Consider the following 25,183-nt stretch of genomic DNA (forward strand, 5'->3'; position numbering starts at 1 on the left):
TGTTTACGAAGCATGTGACAAATAACATTTGATTTGATGATGCAACAAAATATGCAGTGACTCCATCCTGTAGCCTCACATGCCCAATCCTGCAAATGATTTAGACCTATATGAGAATAAACTATGCCTATATTTATTTATTTTGTTCTCAATGAAAGATACTGTAGCCTAAATGAAACAAACAGACGTGATACATTGTGGAGCTGTAGATTTTTTTCACTCCACCACGAGCGGTGAATGAACGCTATGTGAGCTTTGCCCTCTCCCCTGCATGCAGTGTCAGCTGATTACGTCACGTGATCCGGTTTCGTGGGTTGTTTCTGTTTCAAAATGGAGTTGTCTGAGTCGGTGCAGAAAGGGCTGCAGTCTCTAACAGACCCGTCGCTTTTCGACCTGAAGACCTCCTCTGTGTTGATATAATTAACCTTTCGCAGCTCGCTAACCGCCCATGCCGACCGTAGTGTTCTCGGTAAGCCTGCTCTCTCTCCACCGTCGCCTTTTATTTCTGCTTCTTTCACAGCTTCCGGTTTCTTCCCAGTTTGACTTGAAGGCTCGTTTTGAAAAATGTGGAATGCACGATAGATTTTAACACCCGTGGATCTGAAATGAATCAAATGTAACAGTGTTTGCATCTTTTATGTTTCAAGTGGTAGTTATAGGAAATATGACTATTGATCAGGCTACAACAACGTGTACCCAGGCGAACAGTGAGTTTGCTCACCAAGTAGTAGCAATTTTGGGGCGGCAGGTAGCCAAAGTTAGTGGTTAGAACTTTGGGCCAGTAACCGAAAGGTTGCTGGGTCAAATCCCCGAACTGACAAGTTGAAGATCTGTCGTTCTGCCCCTGAACTGTTCCCCTGTAGGCCGTCATTGTAAATAATAATTTGTTTTTAACTGACTTACCTAGTTAAATAATAAATAACTGAGAATGCAGGTTAGGCTACAGTTTAAAAAATATATAGGATAGAAAATGTAGGAAGCAATCTGGAACTAAAAAGGTGCTCCCTAGTGACTAAATGGGATTTTAATCATATATTTCTAGTGCCATATTGCTATTATAAAATGCTAACCTTATAAACTGCTCGTGCCTTATTGTTTAATCAGACCCACTATAAAAGCTTGCCGAGACATTCGGCTACAGTTTCAGGAAAAATCCTCTCAAAATATATTTAGCTATTTTTTTTAATTAGCCCACTTGGCTAACAGTGGACTAAAATATATGTTTTTTTATTTCGTTTGAGTGTATTTTTTTCTTTACGATATGTGTGATGAATAAATAACTGGTCAATGTTTTTTTCTGATCATAGATCAACCTGAATTGATCTGCCACCACCTGCATACTGGAGGGGGTCAAACAAAACGTGGACAAATCCACTATAAGGTAACACTTGGTTTGTCCTGCTATATTATTGCTAATGGAGGTTGACCTCTCTGAAGTTATTAAATAATTCATCTCGTCCCCCAGAGACTAGGGTCAAGTTTAGAAAATAATACATTTGTCATTTAACAGACGCTCTTACCAGAGCGACTTACAGATAGTGCATTCATCTTAAAGGGCAATTCTGCCACTTTTCAAGCCCCTATTTATTATCTCAGCACCAAACCAGTGTCTACATATGTGAAAACAGCACGTTTCTATGATCTGTGGTTAAAAAGATAAGGGCCCTAAAAATGGTTAAAGAGAAGAAGGTTTCCATCTACACTTTTATGTGAGTGAAGTCATACTTTATACCAAAACAAATCAGGACAGCTGTGATGGAAACTGACAGTTTTGGTACAATTTCATAAAAGCAGACAGATAACTTGTTCCTTTGACATTGTGAGATATTTTTGTAAAGTATGTCAGAAATGGAGATGGAAATGTTTTTATGTGTAAATATTGAAATAACAATCATATCCAAGTTAAGTGGTCCTCTCACTGTAACTTGGGAAAGCATGCAGTTTATTAGGCTACAGATTAAATATGTTACGGGAGACTTCACAGGGTGGTGAAAGTGCATGGTGATCTTGATCCTCCTTTCCAATAAATATCAATGGTCTTATTCTGGTGACAAGATGATAGATGCTTGACTGCTGTTTGACAAATAAACATTCTTGCTCTTATCCATAATAATCTCATGTAGACTAGCCTAACCACACAGTATCTGCGAGCTGTTGGCTAGAGCGCAGGTGCCAAGATTATAGAGTAGGCACATTTGCAACTGTTTTTGTGGTGGGAAAATGTGCATATTTTCTTTGTGGATTTTAGAATATTTGCATGAAAATCTGTCGCCAATTGAAACCTAGCTTGTGTTATCACAAGGTATGATTAACAGTGGGGGGGGGGGAAACTCCCTCTGATTAGAAACTCATTGCAGTTTTCTTGCTCCCAACATCACTGTAAATCTGTTTGAAAATCACTGTTATAAATGTTATAACTTTTGATCATTTCATCGAGTTGAACTTTGTTTTCTACAAAATGTCTAAATACACAATTTTCACATGCATATGTACACACTGGTATTGTGCTGGAGATAATGAAAATTAGGTTGAAAAGCAGTGGAATTGCCCATTTTAAGACAGCTAGGTGGGACAACTACATATCTCTGTCATAGTACATTTTTCTTCAATATAGTAGCTATCAGCAAAGTTAGTCCAAGAAGTAGAAGAAGTCAAGTGTGAGTGTGGAGCACTCTGTTATCAAGAGCATTCCACTTCACCTGCTAAATTAAATCCGTAGGCCTACATGAGGCGAAAGGGACTTAATTATGATGAATATATTGATAAATGATGGAGCTGATTTTGTCATTACAGCTTGTGCCTGGAGGATGTTAGGTTTGATGCAGAGAGAACATATGTATTCTACATCACATACCAGGTGATGACTACCTTATTATTTTTTATAACATCTTAATTACCTTATTGCAAAGAAATGCAAATCCATACCAGATCTCAACCCCAAACGGACTCTTTGAACTCCAGAAATATAAAAGTGATGTGGAAATTCTATTGTCAGGGTAACTTTTTCTGATGTTTTCATTTCCAGTCAGCCTATTTGAAATGCCATAACAATTCATGACTATGGGGTTATTGTGGCTAAAGTGTTGACTGGACAAATATACTTGATTTTAAAGTATTAGATTTAAATATAAAACACTGCATTGTCTGTTTGTACAGAACGGCTTCTGGGTCACCACAGTACAGAGATAAGTTTGTAAACTGTGGGAACATAGTCACATCCTAACACATGCCAACAATTCAGACAAGACCTTATCGGAGCCCTACATTTTTGTTATGGGTTCTCTATATGGCTCATGGAACATCACTTTGACCATGCAGTTTACACTTCATTAACATCTGTAGATCTACAAATGTTCTAAATCCACGCTATTGAACTTTTCCAGTAATATTATATATCTTCCCCAATACACATATCCATCCCCATTGAAACATCAAGTGCAGCCTAAAAAAAATGTGAACAAGAAAACAATATAGGGGGTTTTCATTATATATAATTAAAGTTTGTTTGAAGTTGGGTAATAACAGTTTTATTTCAAATGTATTGAACAGTTACATTTTAAATGAACCACCAATTTTTGTTTGAAAGCTTTTGGTGTGTTATCAGGAAATATAGATTAGTCAATTTAATAATCTTGCTTTGCATTATTTGCAGTTATTTGACAGAATTAGCTCACTGAACAAAAATATAAACGCAACATGTAAAGTGTTGGTCCCATGTTTCATGAGCTGAAATAAAAGATCCCAGACATTTTCCATATGCACACAAAGCTTTTCTCATTTTGTGCACAAATTAGTTCACAATAAAGGGCCACTCTAAAATGTGTAGTTTTGTCACACAACACAATGCCACAGATGTCTCAATTTTGAGGGAGTGTGCAATTGACATGCTGACTGCAGGAAGGGCCACCAGAGCTGTTGCCAGATTATTGAATGATTTTTTTCTACCATAAGCCGCCTCCAACATTTTAGAGAATTTGACAGTACATCCAGCTGGCCTCACAATCGTGGACCACGTGTATGCTGTTGTGTGGGGAGAGAGGTTTGCTGATGTCAATGCTGTGAACAGAGTGCCCCATGGTTGGGTAATGGTATGGGCACTACTGACAATGAACACAATTGTATTTTATCAATGGCAATTTTTTTGAAAGGTGTATATGTGACTAACAGGGGCATGTCTGTATTGCCAGTCATGTGAAATCATAGATTAGGGCCTAAGGAATTTATTTAAATTTACTGATTCACTCATAAGAAACTGTAATTCAGTAAAATCTTAGAAATTGTTGCATGTTGTTTTTATATTTTTGTCGTGTGTGTGTATTATTTAGCAGATGCTTTTATCCAAAGTCACTTAGTCATGCGTGCATAAATTGCACATATGGGTGATCCCGGGAATCAAACCCACTACCCTGGCTTTACAAGCACCATGCTCATCCAGCTGAGCTACAAAAAGTTTATGGAAATGATCAATGTGCTGACAATATCTCTTCCAATTGTTTTATGCTTCACTTTCATAGAGTGCAGCAGACTAGGGAATGGACCTAGCCTAACTTGGGTCACATTTATTTGTGACGTATTTTGACGATGTATGATCTCTTAACCGTTTTAAGATTAGTGAATTAACCTGCAAATGTGACATGACAATTTGTTTCACAAACTTTGAATCGGTTTATTTTCCTTGGAGAAAGCGCAGTTCTTTTACGATGAGCGTTTGTTTGTAGCGAATTGATAGTTGCTTTTACATTGTAATTAATCACCACGATTGTCCCCTTTTGTCTCCCTCCTGACAACCAAGCTTCAGAATGCTGAAAAGTGTTGCCCTGTTCTCCATAGGGCTCCATCCGCGACAAGATGTTTTGCTGTTTGATTTTAACACACGTAATATGATCACTTAGCCTAATATGTGGAATGACTCTGGGTTAAATAAACAAAGGTTTTTAATGCATAAGGTTACCGTTGAACAGCCTATATAAATCGGTATTCATGAGTTCCTGTATGCATGCTTCTTGCCTTGTAAATATATTTGTTTAATATAGGCCTATTGTGTGCATCTGTAGCCCATTGGTAAATCTGTATTCTGGTTGTCCTTTTAGTATAGGGAGATGCCCTCCTCATATCAACGACGTGCCATGGCGCCTGGTGTACCTTATCAAGGTATTGGTTGGTAATAATAAACTACAATAGAATCAGATAATTATGGTTTAGAGGTCTTCTGGTTACTTCGTAGCCCTAACATATTTTGTTTCCATGACAGAACGGGCATGTGCATAAGGTCAACGAGCCGTCCTATCTGATTTCATTAAACGTTGAGGTATGTCCCTTTCCAGAACCCAATGATCTAAAACTGTCTTGAGTCTGTTAAACGTGTCATCATTACAAACGTAAGCCTATACTTTTACAGAATACCAACAACGGAGGATCGTCGGAAGAGGTCCATTTTAGCTGCACTATGGAACAACTTCAGGTAGCTAATGTTTTGTTGCAGCCTATATATAATGTGGGGTTCACCATTAGTTGAATAAGGTAATTTCACAGAAAGTCTGTGATAATGTTTTACATGCACTCTTGAACGTGGCAATTGATTTAAATAGATAGCCTACACTGTATTTTCCAAATCAGCATACTTTACAGATCTGTATATAATTATTGGCTAGCTGTTAGGTCCACGTGAATGAGTACAAATAAAGTCATGTTAGTTCTATTTGATGTTTGTTAAATGATTATTAAACTTTTTCTTGAATAACATGTCTTGCAATAGTGTTCTGTGTTTTAGATGTACTTCTGCCACATTGAGCAGAGATTAAAACCTGAATTTGCAAATAGCTCCAGTGTATTTTAATCTATGTGCAGTAATCTCATTCAATAGTGTTCTGCAGACTGTTTCATTTTTTTTTTACACATTTGTTAAGCAATTTAAATAAATACATTAACAGAAAAACAGTGTTTCGTATTTTTTTCAATATTCACTCGAATTGTGTATTTGTGTATTTCCATCCATTACTTTCTGTGTGAATACTGATGCCAAGAAATAAGCATAACCGCTGAGTGACAGGGCAGGCAGTGATGTCTCGATCTAAGTGTAGCCTATGAACTTATCCTAAAAAAAAAGTCAATTTGTTACATGTCAATTTTACTTCTCCTCAATTGAGTTCGACGTAAACATGATCCCGTAAGGTCTACAAACCAATCTTCACTGTGACTTGAGGTTGCCTGCTTTAACGTCCTGCAGTAGCTATCGCTTCATGGCTAGTTTAAGAGTATTGAAATAGGGGCCAGAATTGTTTTTATTTAGAAATGTTTTTACCCTGTTGCAAAGACACAGTTCTGAGGAAGGAAGTTTGGTAATGTGTATGTTCGGGAACACTATCTATCCTTCTTTTGGGTATGAGGTGAACCAGAACGGTTGCATTAAATTTCAGTTGACCTGAACATCCTTAGAATTAATCTAAAATATATTCACAAATTAACGAATTGTACTCGGGCCTACTGTGATGACTATTCCGTTATGAATTTAAATGGAATTGACTCTCACCCTGGCAGGTTTCAGTGCAAACTATCCTGGTAATCTAATTGACACGATTCAGACTGAGGCAAGGTTATAATTTACACTCAACAGTGCTCCAAACTCCTCCAGTACGTGAGGGGAAACCATTAAATGGTGTGTGATTCAAACTTTCCGTCATTCTCTGTTTGGAAGAGTACCGACTGTGTATGTGACTTTGTTTTCAGGATTTGTTGGGAAAGATAAAAGACGCTGCCAAGAGTCTTGAGGGCTATGCAGTTGTGAGCCTAGCCTGCTCGAACAGTGGAATCCGGTTTCCCACGTGATCTCCTCTGCTTCCTTCATCTCCTGAAAGCACTGAAGTTCAGCGATTTCAAGCGGCGTTGTTATCCGCTTTGTATTTTATACTTATTTCATTCGTCATTAAATATTTGTATCCGTTCAATGATGTAGGCCTATTTTTGTCAGTAAAACAGTTCAATGCATGCATGGTAATTTGCAGGCATAAGAGTCAAATTATATTAAAGTAAGCTATATAGCATGCGTGTGTCCCCATAGTCCAATGCATAGTTCATATCAACTCTAGATGTGTAGTCTATGCAGTCTCCGACTGATAGGAGTTTTTGTCTTGTAAATAGATTTTTTCCACTGCCACATAACGGTGAAGGGGTGTTTGTGGCAAATAAATTATCAAAATTGGAGAGAATATCGTGCCGAAGATTAGTATAATGTGTCATATCTAGTTTACAAACTGGTGGCAATGCATTAGTTAAATTATATTGCGGCTCACCAGAGGGAACAGAACCGCATGTAGTTTACGTACAGAGCCTCCTATAGTAGCCGACCTATTACCGATGCTTTCATTTCCTAAATGTCCCCGTCTTCAGTACGATCATGAATTAGTATTGTATGGGGTCGTTTGCCATGGAATATCAACACAGTAGCCCCAGCTTTCTATCGGCTTTGGAAAGTGTATCCTAACCAACGCATGTATGACAAAGACGCATTTTGCCAAGCTCATGTCTTTGGAAAGGGACACAGCAGAGGCACATAATAGAAACGTGGTTGGAAAAACGCACACTGGCTATTGTTTAGAAACATCAGTGATATCTTGAGTGACACAACTACAACGTTTGAAGCAAATTACGAGATCATGATGGGCTTTGGATAACACATTATTTGTGTCATTTTACGAAGCATCGTGAATTGGCGAGCCCCCGGAATACACCGACACTAATTTCCAGGCCACCCTTAAGGAATGATACCACGTGACCAAAGCGGGGCGGTCGAACTACAAGCCATTTTGGGGACGGTGTCAGTTTCCACTGAGCCACACTGCTGCATTTTTCGAAGAGACTCATTGGGAACACAAACACACCGTTCGGAACGCACAGCCAAAAGTCTGAAATATTAGACAACAGAGGACACTACGCGCCCAAAGTGCATAGAAGGAGAACACTACGAATTTTACGCTTCTGAAATGAGCCCCGGGTTGCCTGGCGCTCTCTGCAATTGACAGCGTCTGCAGCTTGTTTCAAGATGGCGGCTGAGCTCGTATTCATTTTCTGCTGATCGCCTCCTAACTTTCATTGTCTCTCCGTCTCCAATATCGCTGATCGCCAGCCAATCTCTAGGTATGTATTATTCGATATATTTTCTTACCAACAGGTGAATAACGATTAAGTTTTCGCCGCGTATATGTGTTTTTCTGCGGGTTTAAATGCGTTTCCAGCCCGTGGTGGATGGGGCTTTGACGGTGTCTCGCACTCACGGACGTGGAGCTCTGTCCTCGCACTGCTTCTAAAATTGTGTTCCCTTCTTGCGCAAGCCTTGATTTTGCGCTCAACAGACCAGCGCATTGAATTCTTTAGTATTTAATGTAATTATCTCTTATGAGTGTCCATTGAGAGTGTTTCCGTGACGTTGGTTAGATTTCCACAAAGCCAGTGATCTCAATCGAACAAGACCGAGATTGGTGAGGTGTTTACGGCAGCACACAGTCCAATGGTTCTCCTGGTTGGTTTGGTTCCATATACTGTCCCCATTTTATAGAAATAGGATCTTTTGGATGTTGGGGATAGATCAGTGTGGTTGCATTACGCACATGTCATCAAGTGTTGTTTTTATTAACTTAACTTCCCTCTTGTTGAACCGGTCCTCTGTAGCCTGGTGGAGGGTAAACCATTTAAATGATTTACTGAAATATCAGCACGATCAGTTAGTTGTTAAAGAAGGATTTGAATGTATAGGTCTACACGCAAGTTGACAAAGGAACGATATTGGCGCACATTAATCATGCATAAACCAATTTTCAGATTTTTGTTACCATCATGTCAAGATGGTACAAAGGTCCATTGACTGATTCAGAACAAGGGTCCTCTCAATTAGCCAACCATCTTTGAATTATCTGTAAAAGGCATATATTTACTATTGAGTTTCGTCTCGACTTTATTGCGCAGGCTATGTGCCTCCATCTGTCAACATTTAGTTTTTGAGGATTTGTAATTTCTCCCCCCCACGTTTGGAACCAACAATCTGACCGTTAACTCACAATGGCGCATAACAAGTTTATAAAGCAGGAGTATGCGTAAAAACCAACCATGCAAAGATCAGACATGTTTGACGGTTTGCACCGTGGTGGAATATTCTGTTGCTTGAATGGTTTGAAATGTGTTTGCATGGATCCATGGTGTCTGATATTTTTATGCTTTCCTTCTTAATAATGTTATGACCAGTCTATCAAGTGTGATATTCTGTCATGAGGAAGGGAACTGTTTGGTGGGAAAGATAAATAGCCTAACGCTGTTTGACAGTTGATAATCTCACAGAAATCCTCTGTGGGTGGGTTAAGGTTGCCAATGCCTGTGCTAGTTGAAATTCTGGTGTAGCCTGATTTGTGTTGATATAAGGTTTCTGTTTGTGATACTTGTTGGAATGCAACTTTAACGCACAGCCAGATAAATAGAGATTTCGACATTGACTGCCCAGTTCTTGATGAATTATATAAAGTGAGGCCTCCTCTTTCCCATGTGGGGAAGTCTTCTGAAATGGTGATGGAAATCTAGCTTTGATGAATAGATTAAGGTTCCATCCAAAAATAGAGAGAATGGTGCAGCATATCTAGACCAAAACAACCACAGCCCTCAAAGACTAGCCTGTCTTTATGGAGAAAAATGTGACATGCATCTTTATCCATACTACATGAAAATGTTGTAAATTGTATGTAGATTATACACAGACGATTCTCCACATTTTTTGAGGAAGGACTCGCCTATTCTACTTCCCATTTTCAGCCATTCATTACAGCTAGATGGAGAAACCCTGGGTTGCACCATGCAGCACACAGTTCATGGCCCAGAAGGTTGAGCTGAGTACAGTAGGCCAGAGAATGCAATTGGGAGCAAATCTGGCCAACATCGTTATTAATAATACCCTGTTCTATGAGTTTCTCAACTACTTTTTTTATTCAGTGCTTTATTTGTTGTTTGGCTGTGTCCTGTACGGATAAATGTGTTCCATGGTGATACTTGCAGATGAAGTTGCAATATGCATGTTAAAGCCTGGTATCATTTACTCTACAAAGGCTCTGCTATATTACCAGTGGTAACAGTTGTGCAAACATCAGTAGTTAATCGATTGATAGCGTAACAGGCTATCTGTTTGCATTGCAAACACGATGCGTGACAGCCACTGTAATGGTATTGTGGGGTCCTCCACTGCGTTACATTCAAATACACATTAAGATTTTTTTTTTTTACTGACGGGAAGCGCTGGGATATTCCACACCAGTGGCCTTTTGGCAGAGCCAATATCGGTGTTTCTATATATATTTGAACTAAGGTGCATCCTTATAAAATTTTTCACACCATAGGCTACACGCAGAATCCGTTTAAATGTATATAGCGCCACCATGCAACATATTGCGCGGGTCACCTTTGATGCAGGCATGACCCAGTGCCAATCTCACTATTTCTTGTTTTGTCATGAGTTTTATTCCTAGTGCTAGGAAGCTAAAAGCATCTGACACGCAGAATCAGTCATTTCTCCCCATGTTTTAACTGACGGCTCATGTGATCGCATCCTATGTGTGGCAGAAAGACAAAAAGCCATTGGGAAGAAGAAATATGTCTAGGCTACAAAAAGGCGTCACAACTAGACGTATATTGTGAAACTTATTTCATTATTTCCCTCCAGACAGTCGTTTTTAAACCTCTTTCTACTCCACATTGCTGTTACCTGCTGGCTATTTGAACTAGACTGTTATGTGGCACTTCATTAGTAATCCATGTCGCGTTGGCTGAGCAGTGGCGAGGTTTCTCTCGGGCTTCAACTTCATACGGCCAGACAACATACTTGGTCGAGTGATGTTGTTATTCTACTGTGCCGTGCACACAGGCTGCCTGTGCAGCGTGCACACGGAAACGACACAAGCAACGGCCAACGATTAGATTTATCCAAACTAATGCACAAAGCATGGCTAACCTATATGGTTGGCGACATAGGAACTGAACGTAACAGGCTTCGGTGTGAAAAAATGTTAAACCCTGTCGGGAATTGCACTATGGTTTTCGAGCGAGACGTTCTTTACAAAATGGCAGCCATGGTGCGGGGACGGACTGTAGTCTATTGGCTTCGCGAGGGAAGGACATATATTTATTTTCATATTATTCGCAGTCACATCATCAACGCGAGCGGTGATCTGATCTTGGGCGAAGCAAATCTCTCCGTATTGGACCCTGGCGAGATGCCAAGTAGTGGAACCTAAGTTGCCATAGAAACGGTAAGACTTTCCAAGTGTGTGTGGTTACACCTGACGCCGAGTCAATTAGCTTACGGTCTCCCGCATCCTCGAGAGTTGAACGATTAATTCATTGAAGAATGTGATATGAAATGTTGCAATTGGCCGGAATGATGTTTCTTATCATCAGGTTCCAATATTAGAAAGTAAGAACCCCTCCGTGTTTTGGCACTAATACACTGAATCTCTTTAGAATAGATACCCTGATGTAGGTTGGATAGGTCGACAGCGTTTCTTCGTTTTATAGGACTAGGGTACTATCACATTTCCTGAGCGACCAACGACCTCCGTTCTCCCATATCTATCTATAGAGGAGCGCTGGGAGGTAGGCTATATGAACCATCCCAATGAAAGGATTGATTTATGACAACGCAGCTCTTTCGGCTGTAGCTGTGCCCTCGATAAATCCACACGGATCGACTCCCACCAATTGTTAGCTATCAATCAACTTTTGGGTCAGCTTCTGAAAAACGACCAACCCCTTCCCTGGTTATTATACTATTATCATAAAGTATGGGTGTTTCTCTAACAGTAGAACAACAAAACATCCTTACAAATGGGTTTAAAGCGGTTTAATGAACGACCTCTTTATCAAGCTGTGAAAGATCTGTAGTCCCGATCCAATGATAGGCTTTCATTGTTGCTGTCTGTTTTCTTCTTCTCAAAAGTATCCTCAATTTATCATGTCTAAATTATATTTTCATTAACAAGATATAGGCTACCTTCCTGTCAGATTGTGACTCTGCTCCTTTGTCCCTCGCAGGGATCTTCCTTCCATGACGATGCATCGAACGACCAGAATTAAGATAACTGAGCTGAACCCCCACCTCATGTGTGTGCTGTGTGGTGGATACTTCATCGATGCCACAACCATTATAGAATGTCTCCATTCATGTGAGTGACACTTGGCTGAATGCAGACATGGGAATTGGACCAATCATGATAAATATGACTTTTGCAAATTCACACTAGTAGGTAGCTAGTTAATTACTCAAATTTTTGTTGACCAATTTCACTTCACTTCTTTTCACATAATTGCATTGGCTATTTATGTAATTCACTAGAGGCTACAAAGCAAATCAGAATAACCGCTATATGATAAATGTAACAGGCATTTTTCATCGTTGGACTGTAGGGTATTGTGTTATCCACTGAGAAACTGATCCAGTTTTTTCCCCTTGGGTTTCAGTCTGCAAGATGTGCATTGTGCGTTATCTGGAGACCAGCAAGTATTGCCCCATCTGTGACGTGCCAGTACACAAAACCAAGCCTCTGCTCAATATAAGGTAATTAATCACTTTGTTTCTTTTACATTTGTTCTATAGCCTTGCATTGTTTTGTCGCATTTCTGCTGTTTCTCTCTATTATCCAATCCACCCAATGCAGTTCATGTCATCAAAGGATTGGTCTAGTTTCATTCAAATGTTGCTACTTTCTCAACATCCGTCAATTTATTAAAACCTCATAGCATGCAATGAGTTCTGGGTAAATATGACTGATTATGAACATTCTTCAAGGTCTGACAAAACCCTACAAGACATTGTCTACAAGCTGGTCCCTGGTCTCTTCAAAAGTAAGTGGAATGTGTTAAATCCCTCTTATCAGTCATGTCATTGTCTTGTTCTCTGTGACGTATGTATTCTGTATCTACTAAATGGTTCATCCTGAATGGTTGATTATCCTGTTTAAAATCGGAGCTGCTGGCTTGTCTCCCATGGAAAATGGTTTAAAACTCCCCCGTGGACTGATTCTGGAAATGGGTGCTATATAGTTAAAGCATGAGGTTGCAATGCATCAGCTGATTGATAATTACATTTTTCAATTGTATCTCTATCCCTATTCAAATAAACATTTGTGACAGTTTTTTTTATCTCTTTCCCATTAGATGAGATGAAGAGAAGGAGAGACTTTTACGCAGATCACCCTTCTGTAGATGGTGAGTCTCTGCGCTCTTTGTTGATAGTTGCTTTATTTCAGATTTTTTAAACTTGTATGACTGTGATATGTGGTTGTCTCACCTAACTACCCTATAAGAGCATATTCTAAATGACTCAAATGTAAATGTTAAGGAAAGGGTTCATGACCTTTCTTTCCTAGGGCAGATAGGGTGCAAGTCTACTGGAGATGTAAAAAGTGAATTGTCATTAAGTAGTTTTATTTCTAACAACAAAAATAATGGTTGATTTATTTCCTGCTCCTGTAATATTCTATTGGTTTTCCCTCTACAAAGCCACTAAAATTAACTTCCATATTAGCTGATAGTATTCTCCTATAATGATAGGATTTCTAAGCTCTCACGGTTTTACACGTTTTTGTGAAAACTCATGCAACTTGTTAATTTGTGTCTGTAGCTACGACAAGGTCTAATGAGGATCGAGGGGAGGTGGCGGACGAGGACAAGAGGATCATCACAGACGATGAGATCATCAGCCTCTCCATTGAGTTCTTCGATCACAACAAGTACGTCAACAAGTCTGTTACAGCCAGGCTTTTTAAAAATGATTACATCTAGTTCGCTATTGATTGATCATAAGGTCTAAGGAAGACAATTATGTTAGAACATTTATAGATGTATACTTATATTTATTAGTTCAGTGTGTTCAGAAACTGATTAGGTCAGTTGTGTGTTTATTATTTATTATTCTGTAGTGACCCTGGTTTATAAGTGTGTATATCGACGTTGCCTATCGACCATGCTTTTGTGGTGCAGTCGATGGTGCACTGGGCTTGGGGCCAGAAGGTTGAGAGTTTGAGCACCATTCCCTGCCTGTTTCATTACAATACATTACAGTGTATTACAGTTTCTATAGTCATTTTAATTTTGAGACTTTGGTTTTACCAGTGTTCTGCTTTTTTTATACATTAATTTCCAACCATGAAAATCTTGAGTGCATTATCAAGATGTTTTCTAACACATTTTGTAAAACAAGTGTCACATTGTTTTTCTCAGGGCTGAACAGACCGGCGTGGCTGAGGACCAACTGACTAAAGAACAGGTAGGTCGCCTACGGCTGAAGCTCAGAAGCATTCCATATCAGATAGTTCTTACACTCTGTTGCTGCACAGAGCCTATTGCTTGGTTACTGATATAAGATTGTTCTTAAATCTGGACCCTTAAATAGCTTGTCTTCAAATCTCACTGCATGTCTCATCTCCATTTTCTTTATTGTAAACAAGGGTACTGTATAAAGTGCAGGTTAGCCTTTTTTCGGCATGAATCTTGTTCTGGAGGCAGCTCTGCAGAGTGGTCACTAGCTGGCACAGCTACAAATCCTATCTGATTTTAAACCTAACCTTAACCAAAAAGCACATTTTTCTTTGCATACATTTTTACAATATAGCCAAATTGCTCAGTTCTGCCTCCAGGACAAGACTCTTGAAAATAAACATCAACCTGCATATAAAGTCCCTCAAATTAAATTGTCTTTATTAACTGTAGCTACATTATTTTCTCTTGCTATTTTATTGTGTATTTGCTGCAGACAGCTTCAGTTTTCTGTCAGTTTGGTCTGTAGTAAAATGGAGGTTTGAGCTGATCTAAATGGCTCTGTCCTCCTCCAGGTGAACAATAAGAGGTATCTGCAGTGTCCAGCAGCCATGACCATCATGCACCTGAGGAAGTTCCTCCGCAGTAAGATGGACATCCCCTGTACCTATCAGGTAAAAATTTGTTTGGTTATATGAAATGACACAAGGGCAGCCATAACTCTTGCATCACTATGTTATATTATTATTATATATATATTTTTTTAAATAAGATGAATTTAACAACATTAGTACATATCACTCACTGCAAGATCATTCTCTCATATGCTTCTATTGAAACAATGAAAAAGATCAAAGATATTCAGCAATTCTTGAAGGACAATGGAAGTTCAGTAGAATAAGTACTCGTTGGCCTATTTTTATAAATAATTTTGTAATTTCTACAATGTAGGTTGAAGTGATGTATGAAGACGAGCCACTGAAAGATTACTACACATTAATGGACATAGCCTACATCTACACCTGGAGAAGGGTAAGAAACATAATATTAAAGGGGAAGTTAGTAAAAACATGCAATTAAAGGCAATGTAAACGTTTTTAACAAGTTGGAAGTAAAGTTTTTTTGTTGTAAATTATTGCATTACTTTTTATTTCAACCTTTGGCTCTGTGATATTTCTTAGGCCTACTTCAAATGGTGGAATGCATGAAAGTTCACAGTTCAAAAGCTTTATTGTCCATGAAGGAAAAAAATCATGATTGCCCTGCAAGTTGAGACAAAGTAGCTCTAAGTATTACAAATATTTTTCAGAATGGCCCTTTGCCGTTGAAGTACCGCGTCAGACCTAGCTGTAAGAAGATGAAGATGAGTCATCTGCAGCAGGAGGGCCAGAACAGCACTGGTCGGTCCGCTGAGAGCGACTCAGCCAGCGACAAAGCCTGCAGCCCTGCCGCTGTCCCCTCCACCTCCTCCTCCTTGCCCAGCCCTGGCACCCCGGTGCAATCCCCACACCCACACTTCCCCCACATCTCCAAGCCCGTCAACGGAGCCTCCACCTCAGCCCCAGCCCCTACCAGACCCTTCCCCTTTGGAAAAAAACCACGGAAGGCCTCGCTGAATGGTTCTTCTGCATCCTCGGGATGACTGGCCTGAAATCCGGGCCGACAGCCAACGCCAGACCGCTCAGCTATTATCTTCATGCCAATGTAGTTCCATTGTTGTAGACGCTCTCTTTTTGTTATCGTTGTTGTTATAAATATATGATATCTGTTTAAGTAGTGGAAGTGAAGCATTTCAATAGGAACATAGCAGGGATGTGACATTAAGTTGGTGAAAGGGATGTCGGTGATAGATGACTGGTCGAAAATGAAAGCCCCCAAAAAGCTATGTTTTATTTTACAGATGTGACTGAAGATGGCCTTTATATTATTTCCTTTATTTTTTTTTATTTTTTTCCATATCAGAATATACATGTGTTGACTCTTGTAAGTGTGTATTTCAGCCTATTGTTGTCAGATAAAGCATGGTAGAAACCTATAGGCTTTACTAATATTTGAAACGTTGCATCTATTGTTCTTTCGATTGGCTTTTGGAAAGCGTTTCACAGAGAAATATAATAATCAATATATTATGTGGAATCAACTATTGTAGTATTTGGCCCACAATTTTATGAGAAAACATATGAAAGATCTGCTAAATGTACAGAGCTTTTATTAGGCTGTAGGCTACTGGGGGGGAAAAATACTTTTTTAGCTGCTGTGGAATCGAATTGCTTATAGCCTCGACATCCCTGAACCCTTGAAGCAACCAAGCAGTTCAGAAAGTCCACACACACACCCATGTATATAGCGAAATATATGCATATTTAATCAGTAATTATGTCAAATACTGTCCAGAACACCCCCCCTCCCCCCCCTTCATTTCATGCTAGATGACAAATGTTTTTTGATGTCTCCCATGTTCTGCGTATTTGTATCGCTCGATTGTATGGACAACTATTGTATTGTTACTGTTGCACAGTATAACATCTAAATAAAACATTTTACACTTAAAGACGTTTTGGGTGTGTTTTTATTTTGTGATTCATTCATCTGGTATTGTCCCCTCTTTGTAGGCATTTTGAAAATGTCTGTCAATTTACATTTTCCTACATTTAATATATTTTAGTTTCATTCATGCATTAAGTTAAATATCTTTTTTATTGTTGTTCGAATAATAAAATATCGCAGACAAAGCAGACCTCCACGGACATTTTGAAAATATGTCTCGTGCTGGCGCAGCATTGATTTAATTTAATTCACCAGAGACCACTAGTCGCAAATATATTTTGTGTTTTGAATAGGCTTAGAATATCCTTGACTTAGATATTTTCCGTCGCACTCAATATCTGTAGCAAGGATTATACTTTTAATGGGTGAAACAAATTGCTGCTAACAAATTGAAAGAACACAGCATTTCTTCAAATTACAAAATGGGGTTTCTACAGAAATCTACACATTTAGGTGCATTTCAGATCGAGATCATATTTTTTTGTCAATTGCTTGTGGACTAACATGGAATATTGCAATATTTAAATATTCCAATATTTGCATGTCTTTGTTCGTCTGCCATCGAAGTGAAAATGTATCAATAGCTAATGATTTAATGTTGAGGTCATTTTACATTGGCTACAAATAGATGCTATTAAAGACATGTTAATAACTACAGTACACTGTTGTCGCTTCATACGAGATTCGTCTCCCCCACAAAAATAAACCGGTTTTTATTTGTTGACATTTTATACATTAAAAATATGGATTAAAATATAAATATTGACCTAGAAACGATAAAGTTTTTTAAAGACAATTTTGCTCGTGAAGGAGAGACAACAAAGTGGTAATACTGGTCAAAAGAACCAGAAAGTGGTTGACGTAGCCTAAAGCCACAATCCAACGATTTTCCAAATGTCATTCAATCATTTTACAAACTCATTTGTGATGGGTTTATAGTCTTGGTCAATGTGAGTAGTTTTACGTTTCCAGATAACCTACATGTAGGCCTTTTTATTATCCCATATTCTTACTGAGCTGAGAGATATGCCCCTGAACAGGCAGTTAACCCACTGTTCCTAGGCCGTCATTGAAAATAAGAATTTGTTCTTAACTGACTTGCCTAGTTAAATAAAGGTAAAAAAATATATATATATATTGGAAAGTCTTGTTGCGTTCAATGTGCTAGTCGGAACTATAGGAAACTCGAACATTTCCGACTTGCTAACTGGTTATATATAGGTGTGATGGTGCTTTGCTGGTAACACTGTCAGTGATTTATTTAGAATTCAAGGCACACTGAACCAGCATGGCTACCACTGCATTCTGCAGCAATATCCCACCCCATCTGGTTTGCGCTTAGTATGACTATCATTTGTTTTTCAAAACGACAATGACCCAACACCTCCAGGCTGTGTAAGGGCTATTTAACCAAGAAGGAGAGTGATGGAGTGCTGCATCAAATGACCTGGCCTCCACAATCACTGACCTCAACCCAATTGAGATGGTTTGGGATGAGTTGGACCGCAGAGTGAAGGAAAAGCAGCCAACAAGTGCTCAGCGTATGTGGGAACTCATTCAAGACGGTTGGAAAAGCATTCCAGGTGAAGCTGGTTGAGAGAATGCCAAGAGTGTGCAAAACTGTCATCAAGGCAAATGGTGGCTACTTTGAAGAATCTAAAATCTATTTAAGTTTGTTTAACACTTTTTTGGTTACTACCTGATTCCATATGTGTTATGTTGTAGAAAATATTAAACAATTAAGAAAAACCCTTGAATGAGTAGGTGTGTAAAATCTTTTTACTGGTACTGTATATATATATATATATATATACATTAGAACACATATTGGTTGTGGCAGCAGAACAGATAATATGGACATTGTTATAAGAAATAAAATAGGCTCATATTCTTTGATTTTACTTTGAGATGAACTCAATGAAATAAAACTACAGGGTTCAGATACTGTAAGGTAGTTTCTCATCAACTGTCTGGTCTTCCAAGTGACAACACTCAATTTAAATCTGACAAAATCTCTATAAATATAGCGCATTATAAAACATTTGAAATATGCTTAAAGATGTTAACCTATTTTATTAACCTTCAGTATGTATGTACAGTCAACTCCAAAATTGTTGGCACCCTTGATAAAGATGAGCAAAAAAGACTGTATAATACAAATACTGAGCTAAATTGTATGCTCAAAGGATTGGAAAAAGTACATTATCTTATACTAATAGGCCTACAAATATTCAGAGAAAGAGATTTTGTTTAACAAGTAAATAAATGGTTTAAAGATAGGTGCCAAAATTATTGGCACCCATTCAAATGATTCTAAATAAAATCAAACAAAATAAAATCTGCATTATCATTCTAGTTTATTCAAGTTAATCTGAGCTTCAGGAACTGTATTGTGGCCTTCCATGGCTTCCTGTTTCACTGGGGTATAACAATTAGGTAACACACATGTAAAATCCCTTCATCATCCGTCCCCATGGGGAAAGGTAAAGAACTCACAAATGAAAAGAGACAAATGGTTGTTGACTTTCATAAATCAGGCAATAGGTATAAAACATAACTGAAAACCCAAATATACCACTTTCCACTATTAGGGCAACAATGAAGAAGTTTAAAACCACTGGAACAGTGGTAAACTTGCCTGGTAGAGGGCATGTGTATTTGTCCCCATGCACAGTATAGAAGATGGTTCAGGAGGCAAAGAAAAGTACAAAAACCACAGATGAATTACAGAACTTGGTCGCATCTTGGGCTCACTAAGTCTCCAAATCTACAATTAGACACCACCTCCATGCCAATAGGCTATGTGAAAGGGTTACCATAAAACAGCTTTATTGAGAGCAAACGACTAATGTAAATGCCTGGAGTTTGATAAACAGCATTGGCACTTGGACTGGAACCAGGTGCTATGGTCAGATGACATGAAAATAGAGCTATTTGGCCAAGCACACAACTTGTTGGTTTGGCCTCGAAAGAAGGATGCATATGCAGAAAATAACCTCATATCTACTGTAAAATATGGTGGTGGATCTTTGACGTCACAGGGCTATTTTTATTCCACTGGTCCTGGGGCCCTTGTTAAGGTAAACTACATAATGAAATGTACAAAGTACCAGAACATTTTAGCCAAAACTTGGTTGCCTCTGCCTGGAGGCTGAAACTCCAAGCATACATCAAAATCCACAAAGAAATGGTTAATTGACCACAAAATCAACATTTTGCAATGGCCATCTCAGTCTTCGGACTTGAATCCCATTGAAAACCTGTGGTTTGAATTGAAGAGAGCAGGCCATAAGCGCAGACCGAAGGATATCAAGGATCTGGTAAGATTATATATGGATTGGTGTAAGATCCCTGAAAAGGTGCCTTTATCCTCGCAAGGGGAGGGTGCACAAAGTATTGAAAACAAGGGTGCCAATCATTTTGACACATCTTTGTTAGATCATTTTGTTATTACACTGAACAAAAACATAAACACAACATGTAAAGTGTTGGTCCTTGTTTCAGAGCTGAAATAAAAGATCTCAGAAATGTTCCATACACACAAAAAGCTTATTTCTCTCAAATTTTGTGCACAAATTTGTTTAAATCTCTGTTAGTAAGTATTTCTGCTTTGCCAAGAGACGTCATCCACCTGACAGCTGTGGCATATCAAGAAGCGGATTAAACAGCATGATCATTACACAGGTACCCCTTGTGCTGGGGACAATATAAGGCCACTCTAAAATGTGCAGTTTTGTCACACAACACAATCCCACAGATGTCTCAAGTTTTGAGGGAGCGTGAAATTGGCATGCTGACTCCAGGAATACCCACCCGAGCTGTTGCCAGAAAATGTAATGTTAATTTCTCTACAATAAGCCTTCTCCAAATTCGTTTTAGAGAATTTTGAAGTATGTCCAACTGGGCTTGCAACAGCAGACCAGGTGTGACCACGTCAGCCCAGGACCTCCACATCAGACTTCTTCACCTGCGGGTCAGGTCGTCTGAGGACAGCCACCCAGACAGCTGATACAACTGTGGGTTTGCACGACTGAAGAATTTCTGCACAAACTGTCAGAAACCGTCTCAGGGAAGCTCATCTGCATGCTCGTCGTCCTCACCAGGGTCTTGGCCTGACTGCAGTTCAGCGTCATAACCGACTTCAGTGGGCAAATGCTCACCTTGGATAGCCACTGGCACGATGGAGAAGTGTGCTTTTCACGGATGAAAAACCGGTTTCAACTGTACCGGCCAGATGGCAGACAGTGTGTATGGCGTTGTGTGGGAGAGCGGTTTACTTATGTCAACGTTGTGAACAGAGATATGCCCTGAAGAGATCCTGAGGCCCATTGTTGTGCCATTCACCCTCCACCATCACCTCATGTTTCAGCATGATAATGCATGGCCCGATGTTGCAAGGATCTGTAGACAATTCCTGAAAACTGAAAATGTCCCAGTTCTTTCATGGCCTGCATACTCACCAGACATGTCACCCATTGAGTGTGTTTGGGATGCTCTGGATCAACGTGCAACAAGCAACTTTGCACAGCCTTTGCAGAGGAGTGGGACAACATTCCTGTGACTAGGGTGGGCATTCTAGTTTCTTTATTTCTATGTTTTCTATTTCTTTGTTTTTGGCCGAGTGTGGTTCTCAATCAGAGGTAGCTGTCTATCGTTGTCTCTGATTGGGAATCATACTTGGGTAGCCTTTTTCCCATCTGTGTTTTGCGGGTAGTTGTTTTCTATATAGTTTATTTGCCTTACAGTACTGTTCGATTTTTCTCTTTGTTATTTTGTTCGAGTGTTTTTTGAGAAATAAAATATCATGAACACTTACCACGCTGCGCTTTGGTCCATGCCTTCCGACGAGAGACGTAACAATTCCACAGGCCACAATCAACAGCCTGATTAACTCTCTTTGAAGGAGATGCGTCGCGCTGCATGAGGCAAATGGTGGTCACACCAGATACTGACTTGTTTTCTGATTCACGCCCCTACCTTTTTTCTTAGGGACCAACAGATGCATATCTATATTCCCAGTCATGTGAAATAATTACTGTGTCAAATAATTACTGTACAAGGAATTTTTCAAAAAAAGCTAGGTGTTAGTTACATGTAATTACCATCAATATATGAAAATTCCATATAAATAGGTGTATGTCTTATCAGTGCAACAATGGAAAGGGCAATTTTGATATTGATTATAATGACTTATAAACATGTTTTCTTTGTTATTATGTATATTTATAGGCACTGCACAATTTTAAAACGGTGTCTGTGAAGATTAAATTGACGGTTTTGAGTGCTCGACCACAAGATCCCAAGAAAATTGTATTTGCAATGGCCTGCTGGTTTGTAGTTGTGTACGCTATACACCATATTGGCTGTATAAGTTTCTCAGTAAATCGACAACAACCCCTTAAGTATTGAGACTGCACTAATGCAGATGTTTGAGATCACTATTTTCATGACATTCAAAGGTCATTTTCAAAGTTTATTTTTATTTTTTATTATTTCATTTATTGCATGGCTGTTTCGTTAGAACCTCTATCCCCACTCATTCCTTATCTGATCACGAATTAGATGTACTGAAAATATATGTAAATGAATTTGAATCATGCTAAATTTCGACAGATTATTTCCCAAATTGACAGAAATTAGGCCCGTGCATTAGCCTGATATTGTTTATTTTAACATTCTGCTAAAATATCTCGCCATGAAACGACTTAGCTTTTTTACTTTTTTATTTTTATTAAATAATAAATGTTTTTAATCCTGACAAAATACAATATTCATTAAAACGTTTCAAATGTATGATTTCTCTTGTAGCCTTGTAGCCGACATGGTAGAACTTTGGTTTCATTCATCTTTTTCATATGAGAGAAACTTTGGAGCTGTGCATATTGGTCTGACAGGTCTGAAAGAACGTAGGTTATGCACACTGTCAATGTCGGTTAGTATTTGGGTGGTCCACCAGTTAGGTGCGTTGTGTAACTTGAATGAAAAAAAACGTTTTATTTCACCAAATTTTTACATTCTGTCATGAAGAGCTGTTATTATGTTCAACATAATAAAAAACGTTTTTTTTCCATCTCAAGAGGCTAAATAAAAAAATGACTATAGTAAGTGCCTATTTAGTGACAAATAAGGTAACTGTTGACAATAACAGGGTTGACAACTTCATCTTAAACCATCCATAAATCCCCTTGTTACAGGGGGAATAGAAACTTGTTGTGTGCACCATGGAGGGGCAAGCTTTCACCCCCAAAATTACATTGTTAAAACATTTCTAGCCTGTCTATCTATGGGTAACAGGGTTGACTTGCTATGCTCGACCCTCTAATTTTTCGACCACAAATCACCAAAATATTGCCAAAAAGATTAGAACCAGCTCACCTGCTATAACACTATGATTTGACTACTAGATGTTCAATGTTTCTTAAAATGTTTTTTAAATTTTTTTTAAGGAATAGTTTCACCATAAAAAAACAAGAGTTAAATTTGTGTAACAGGGTTGACCTTAAAATGAGGCTTGTTTTTATGATTCACTAATCACATTAAATAAATAATCATCTTCAGAAGTAACAAAATAACTAGGGTTTACAATGATGGTGAAAACTTGGAGAAATTATGGGGTTAAGGGGGTTAAAATCTTCCTAGAAGTCTGAGGATGCTTAGATAGACATGTCAAAATGCTGAACTTTGGCACTTTAGCAAGTTTATTCATATTAAAATCGTATTTATTGAATATTTAATGTGGTCTATATTAAAGGGCACTTTATATAATATAACAGTTTTTTAAAATGCAATATGTGTGTACAACTTGTAGTTTAAATATCTTAGGGATGCAAGAGGAACTCATTTCATTGAACAACCCATTGCCCTTATGATTAATAATAATAATGCAAATCCTATATGCATTTTATATAACGCATTTCATTATACAGATTAAAAAAACAAAAGCAGGCGGGCTACATGTAGTTCTTGGGCTGGACAATGGTCTTCAACAGAGGCTGGCTCGTCCAGGTCATATCCAACTCCGGTGCGCTGCATATAGGCCCAGCCTACTACCACAGAGTTTCTAAACCAAGAGGCGCAACATCGCAAGACTTCCGGGAACGCCTGCGAAACAGACCAAACAGACCAGGCCGGGGTTTAATTCTTTTTTTTTTTTAAGTCAATGACAGAAGTTAAGCATTATTCCTTAGTTGTTAATTTTCTCAAAGTCTAAAGGATCAAGCTAGATTCGAGACAGTGTCTTAAGTAGTTGAACAAGTTACTACTCCAACCTCGTGAAAGTGACAAACTGAAACGTTTACATTTTCGTCAAAAACAACTTTATATCAAGTGCCTTTGATTTGACGGCCCGCACACGCGCATTTCAGGGCGCCAGACGACCGTTAGACCCGGTGACTTGTTCTACACATGAGCATTGCTAGCCAAAGTCGCTATGACATCGCCTACACGTTTTTCGATTGGAGAAGCAGTTTTAGCCTGTCTTCATAACGTACTGTCTATGCTACAACCATCTCCTGAAAGCTAGTCTAGTCTTCACTCTCCCCCCTCAGCACTCTCATTTGTCACGCTGTTCTCAGCTCCTCCGATGCCCTAAAGCAGGCTTGAGTAGAGGGAATCAAACCTAGTCATTCATGTCAGACTTTTGAAGATACAAAATATATCTAAACAATTACCATTTTACATTACTTTATTTTCCTTAGCATAAAGCTTAATTTCGGAATAAAAGTACTTACAATCAACCGTAGCTAGGCCTATAGCCTAATGTTTGATGTAGTTAATGGCATAGCATTTTTTGGTCACCATATAGACTAAGCATATATATTTTTTTAATTATATATATATTAGTGCGTATATATAAAGCATATAGGCCTATTGGTTCAATAGAGTTGCACCACATGATATCCCCATGGTGGCTACATTGTTGCAAACTTGTTGCAAACTGTTGTGTAGATTCTCTCTCCCTTCAACGTTTCAGTGTAGGCTAACCATTTGAAGCTTCAAAGTAACAATGTTGTTATTCTATAATTTGCTTTTTTTATGTGCGTGAAGGTGCGAGCCATCAACCACTAAATGTCATCAACCACTAAATTGATTATTTCACCATAGAAAAAAATCATACTGATTCTCTCTTACTTGGGCAATATATGTTTGCGGGAGTGAGACAATGGAAAGCAGAAGCAGAAGGGGCACACTTTTCACGTCGTTTTCTCTCGGTCGGCATGCTATACTTCAAAGTGCAAGGACTGTCCGATGCGCGTCCACGTTCAACCGAGAACCCTCCGCCTGGGACCTCATTCATAAATTAAGATATGGTGGGTTTAGCCTATATATAGTTTACAATTCCACGTTCATATTA

The 25,183-nt window shown here is 38.7% G+C and overlaps 1 protein-coding gene across 4 annotated transcripts; it reads left to right on the plus strand.

Annotated features, from left to right (window-relative positions):
• Nucleotides 1-319: 319 nt before the first annotated feature.
• bmi1a (bmi1 polycomb ring finger oncogene 1a) lies at nt 320-16,834 on the plus strand. 4 transcript variants are annotated; one of them, XM_036935083.1, is made up of 15 exons: nt 320-469; nt 1,308-1,381; nt 2,794-2,857; nt 5,091-5,151; nt 5,252-5,308; nt 5,399-5,461; nt 12,061-12,191; nt 12,487-12,583; nt 12,815-12,870; nt 13,183-13,233; nt 13,649-13,757; nt 14,248-14,293; nt 14,859-14,957; nt 15,235-15,315; nt 15,593-16,834. In XM_036935083.1, the coding sequence occupies exons 7-15, from the start codon at nt 12,074-12,076 to the stop codon at nt 15,923-15,925; spliced, it is 990 nt and encodes a 329-aa protein (XP_036790978.1). In that variant the 5' UTR covers nt 320-469; nt 1,308-1,381; nt 2,794-2,857; nt 5,091-5,151; nt 5,252-5,308; nt 5,399-5,461; nt 12,061-12,073; the 3' UTR covers nt 15,926-16,834. The 4 variants fall into 4 exon arrangements, with proteins under 4 accessions (XP_036790978.1, XP_036790979.1, XP_021476065.1 ...); XM_036935084.1 differs by lacking the exon at nt 2,794-2,857; XM_021620390.2 differs by lacking the exons at nt 320-469; nt 1,308-1,381; nt 2,794-2,857; ... (1 more) ...; nt 5,252-5,308; nt 5,399-5,461 and adding an exon at nt 7,503-8,133.
• The last annotated feature ends 8,349 nt before the right edge of the window (nt 16,835-25,183 follow it).

The sequence above is a fragment of the Oncorhynchus mykiss genome, chromosome 11 (assembly GCF_013265735.2).
Source record: "Oncorhynchus mykiss isolate Arlee chromosome 11, USDA_OmykA_1.1, whole genome shotgun sequence".
In the NCBI taxonomy this organism is placed as follows: Eukaryota; Metazoa; Chordata; class Actinopteri; order Salmoniformes; family Salmonidae; genus Oncorhynchus; species Oncorhynchus mykiss.

Bases quoted from the DNA above. Each gene is read 5' to 3' on its own strand.
- bmi1a (XM_036935083.1), top strand. From the start codon at position 12,074: ATGACGATGCATCGAACGACCAGAATTAAGATAACTGAGCTGAACCCC. The intron at 13,234-13,648 runs GTGAGTCTCTGC...TTGTGTCTGTAG, and splicing joins AGATCACCCTTCTGTAGATG to CTACGACAAGGTCTAATGAG. The intron at 14,958-15,234 runs GTAAAAATTTGT...TCTACAATGTAG, and splicing joins ACATCCCCTGTACCTATCAG to GTTGAAGTGATGTATGAAGA.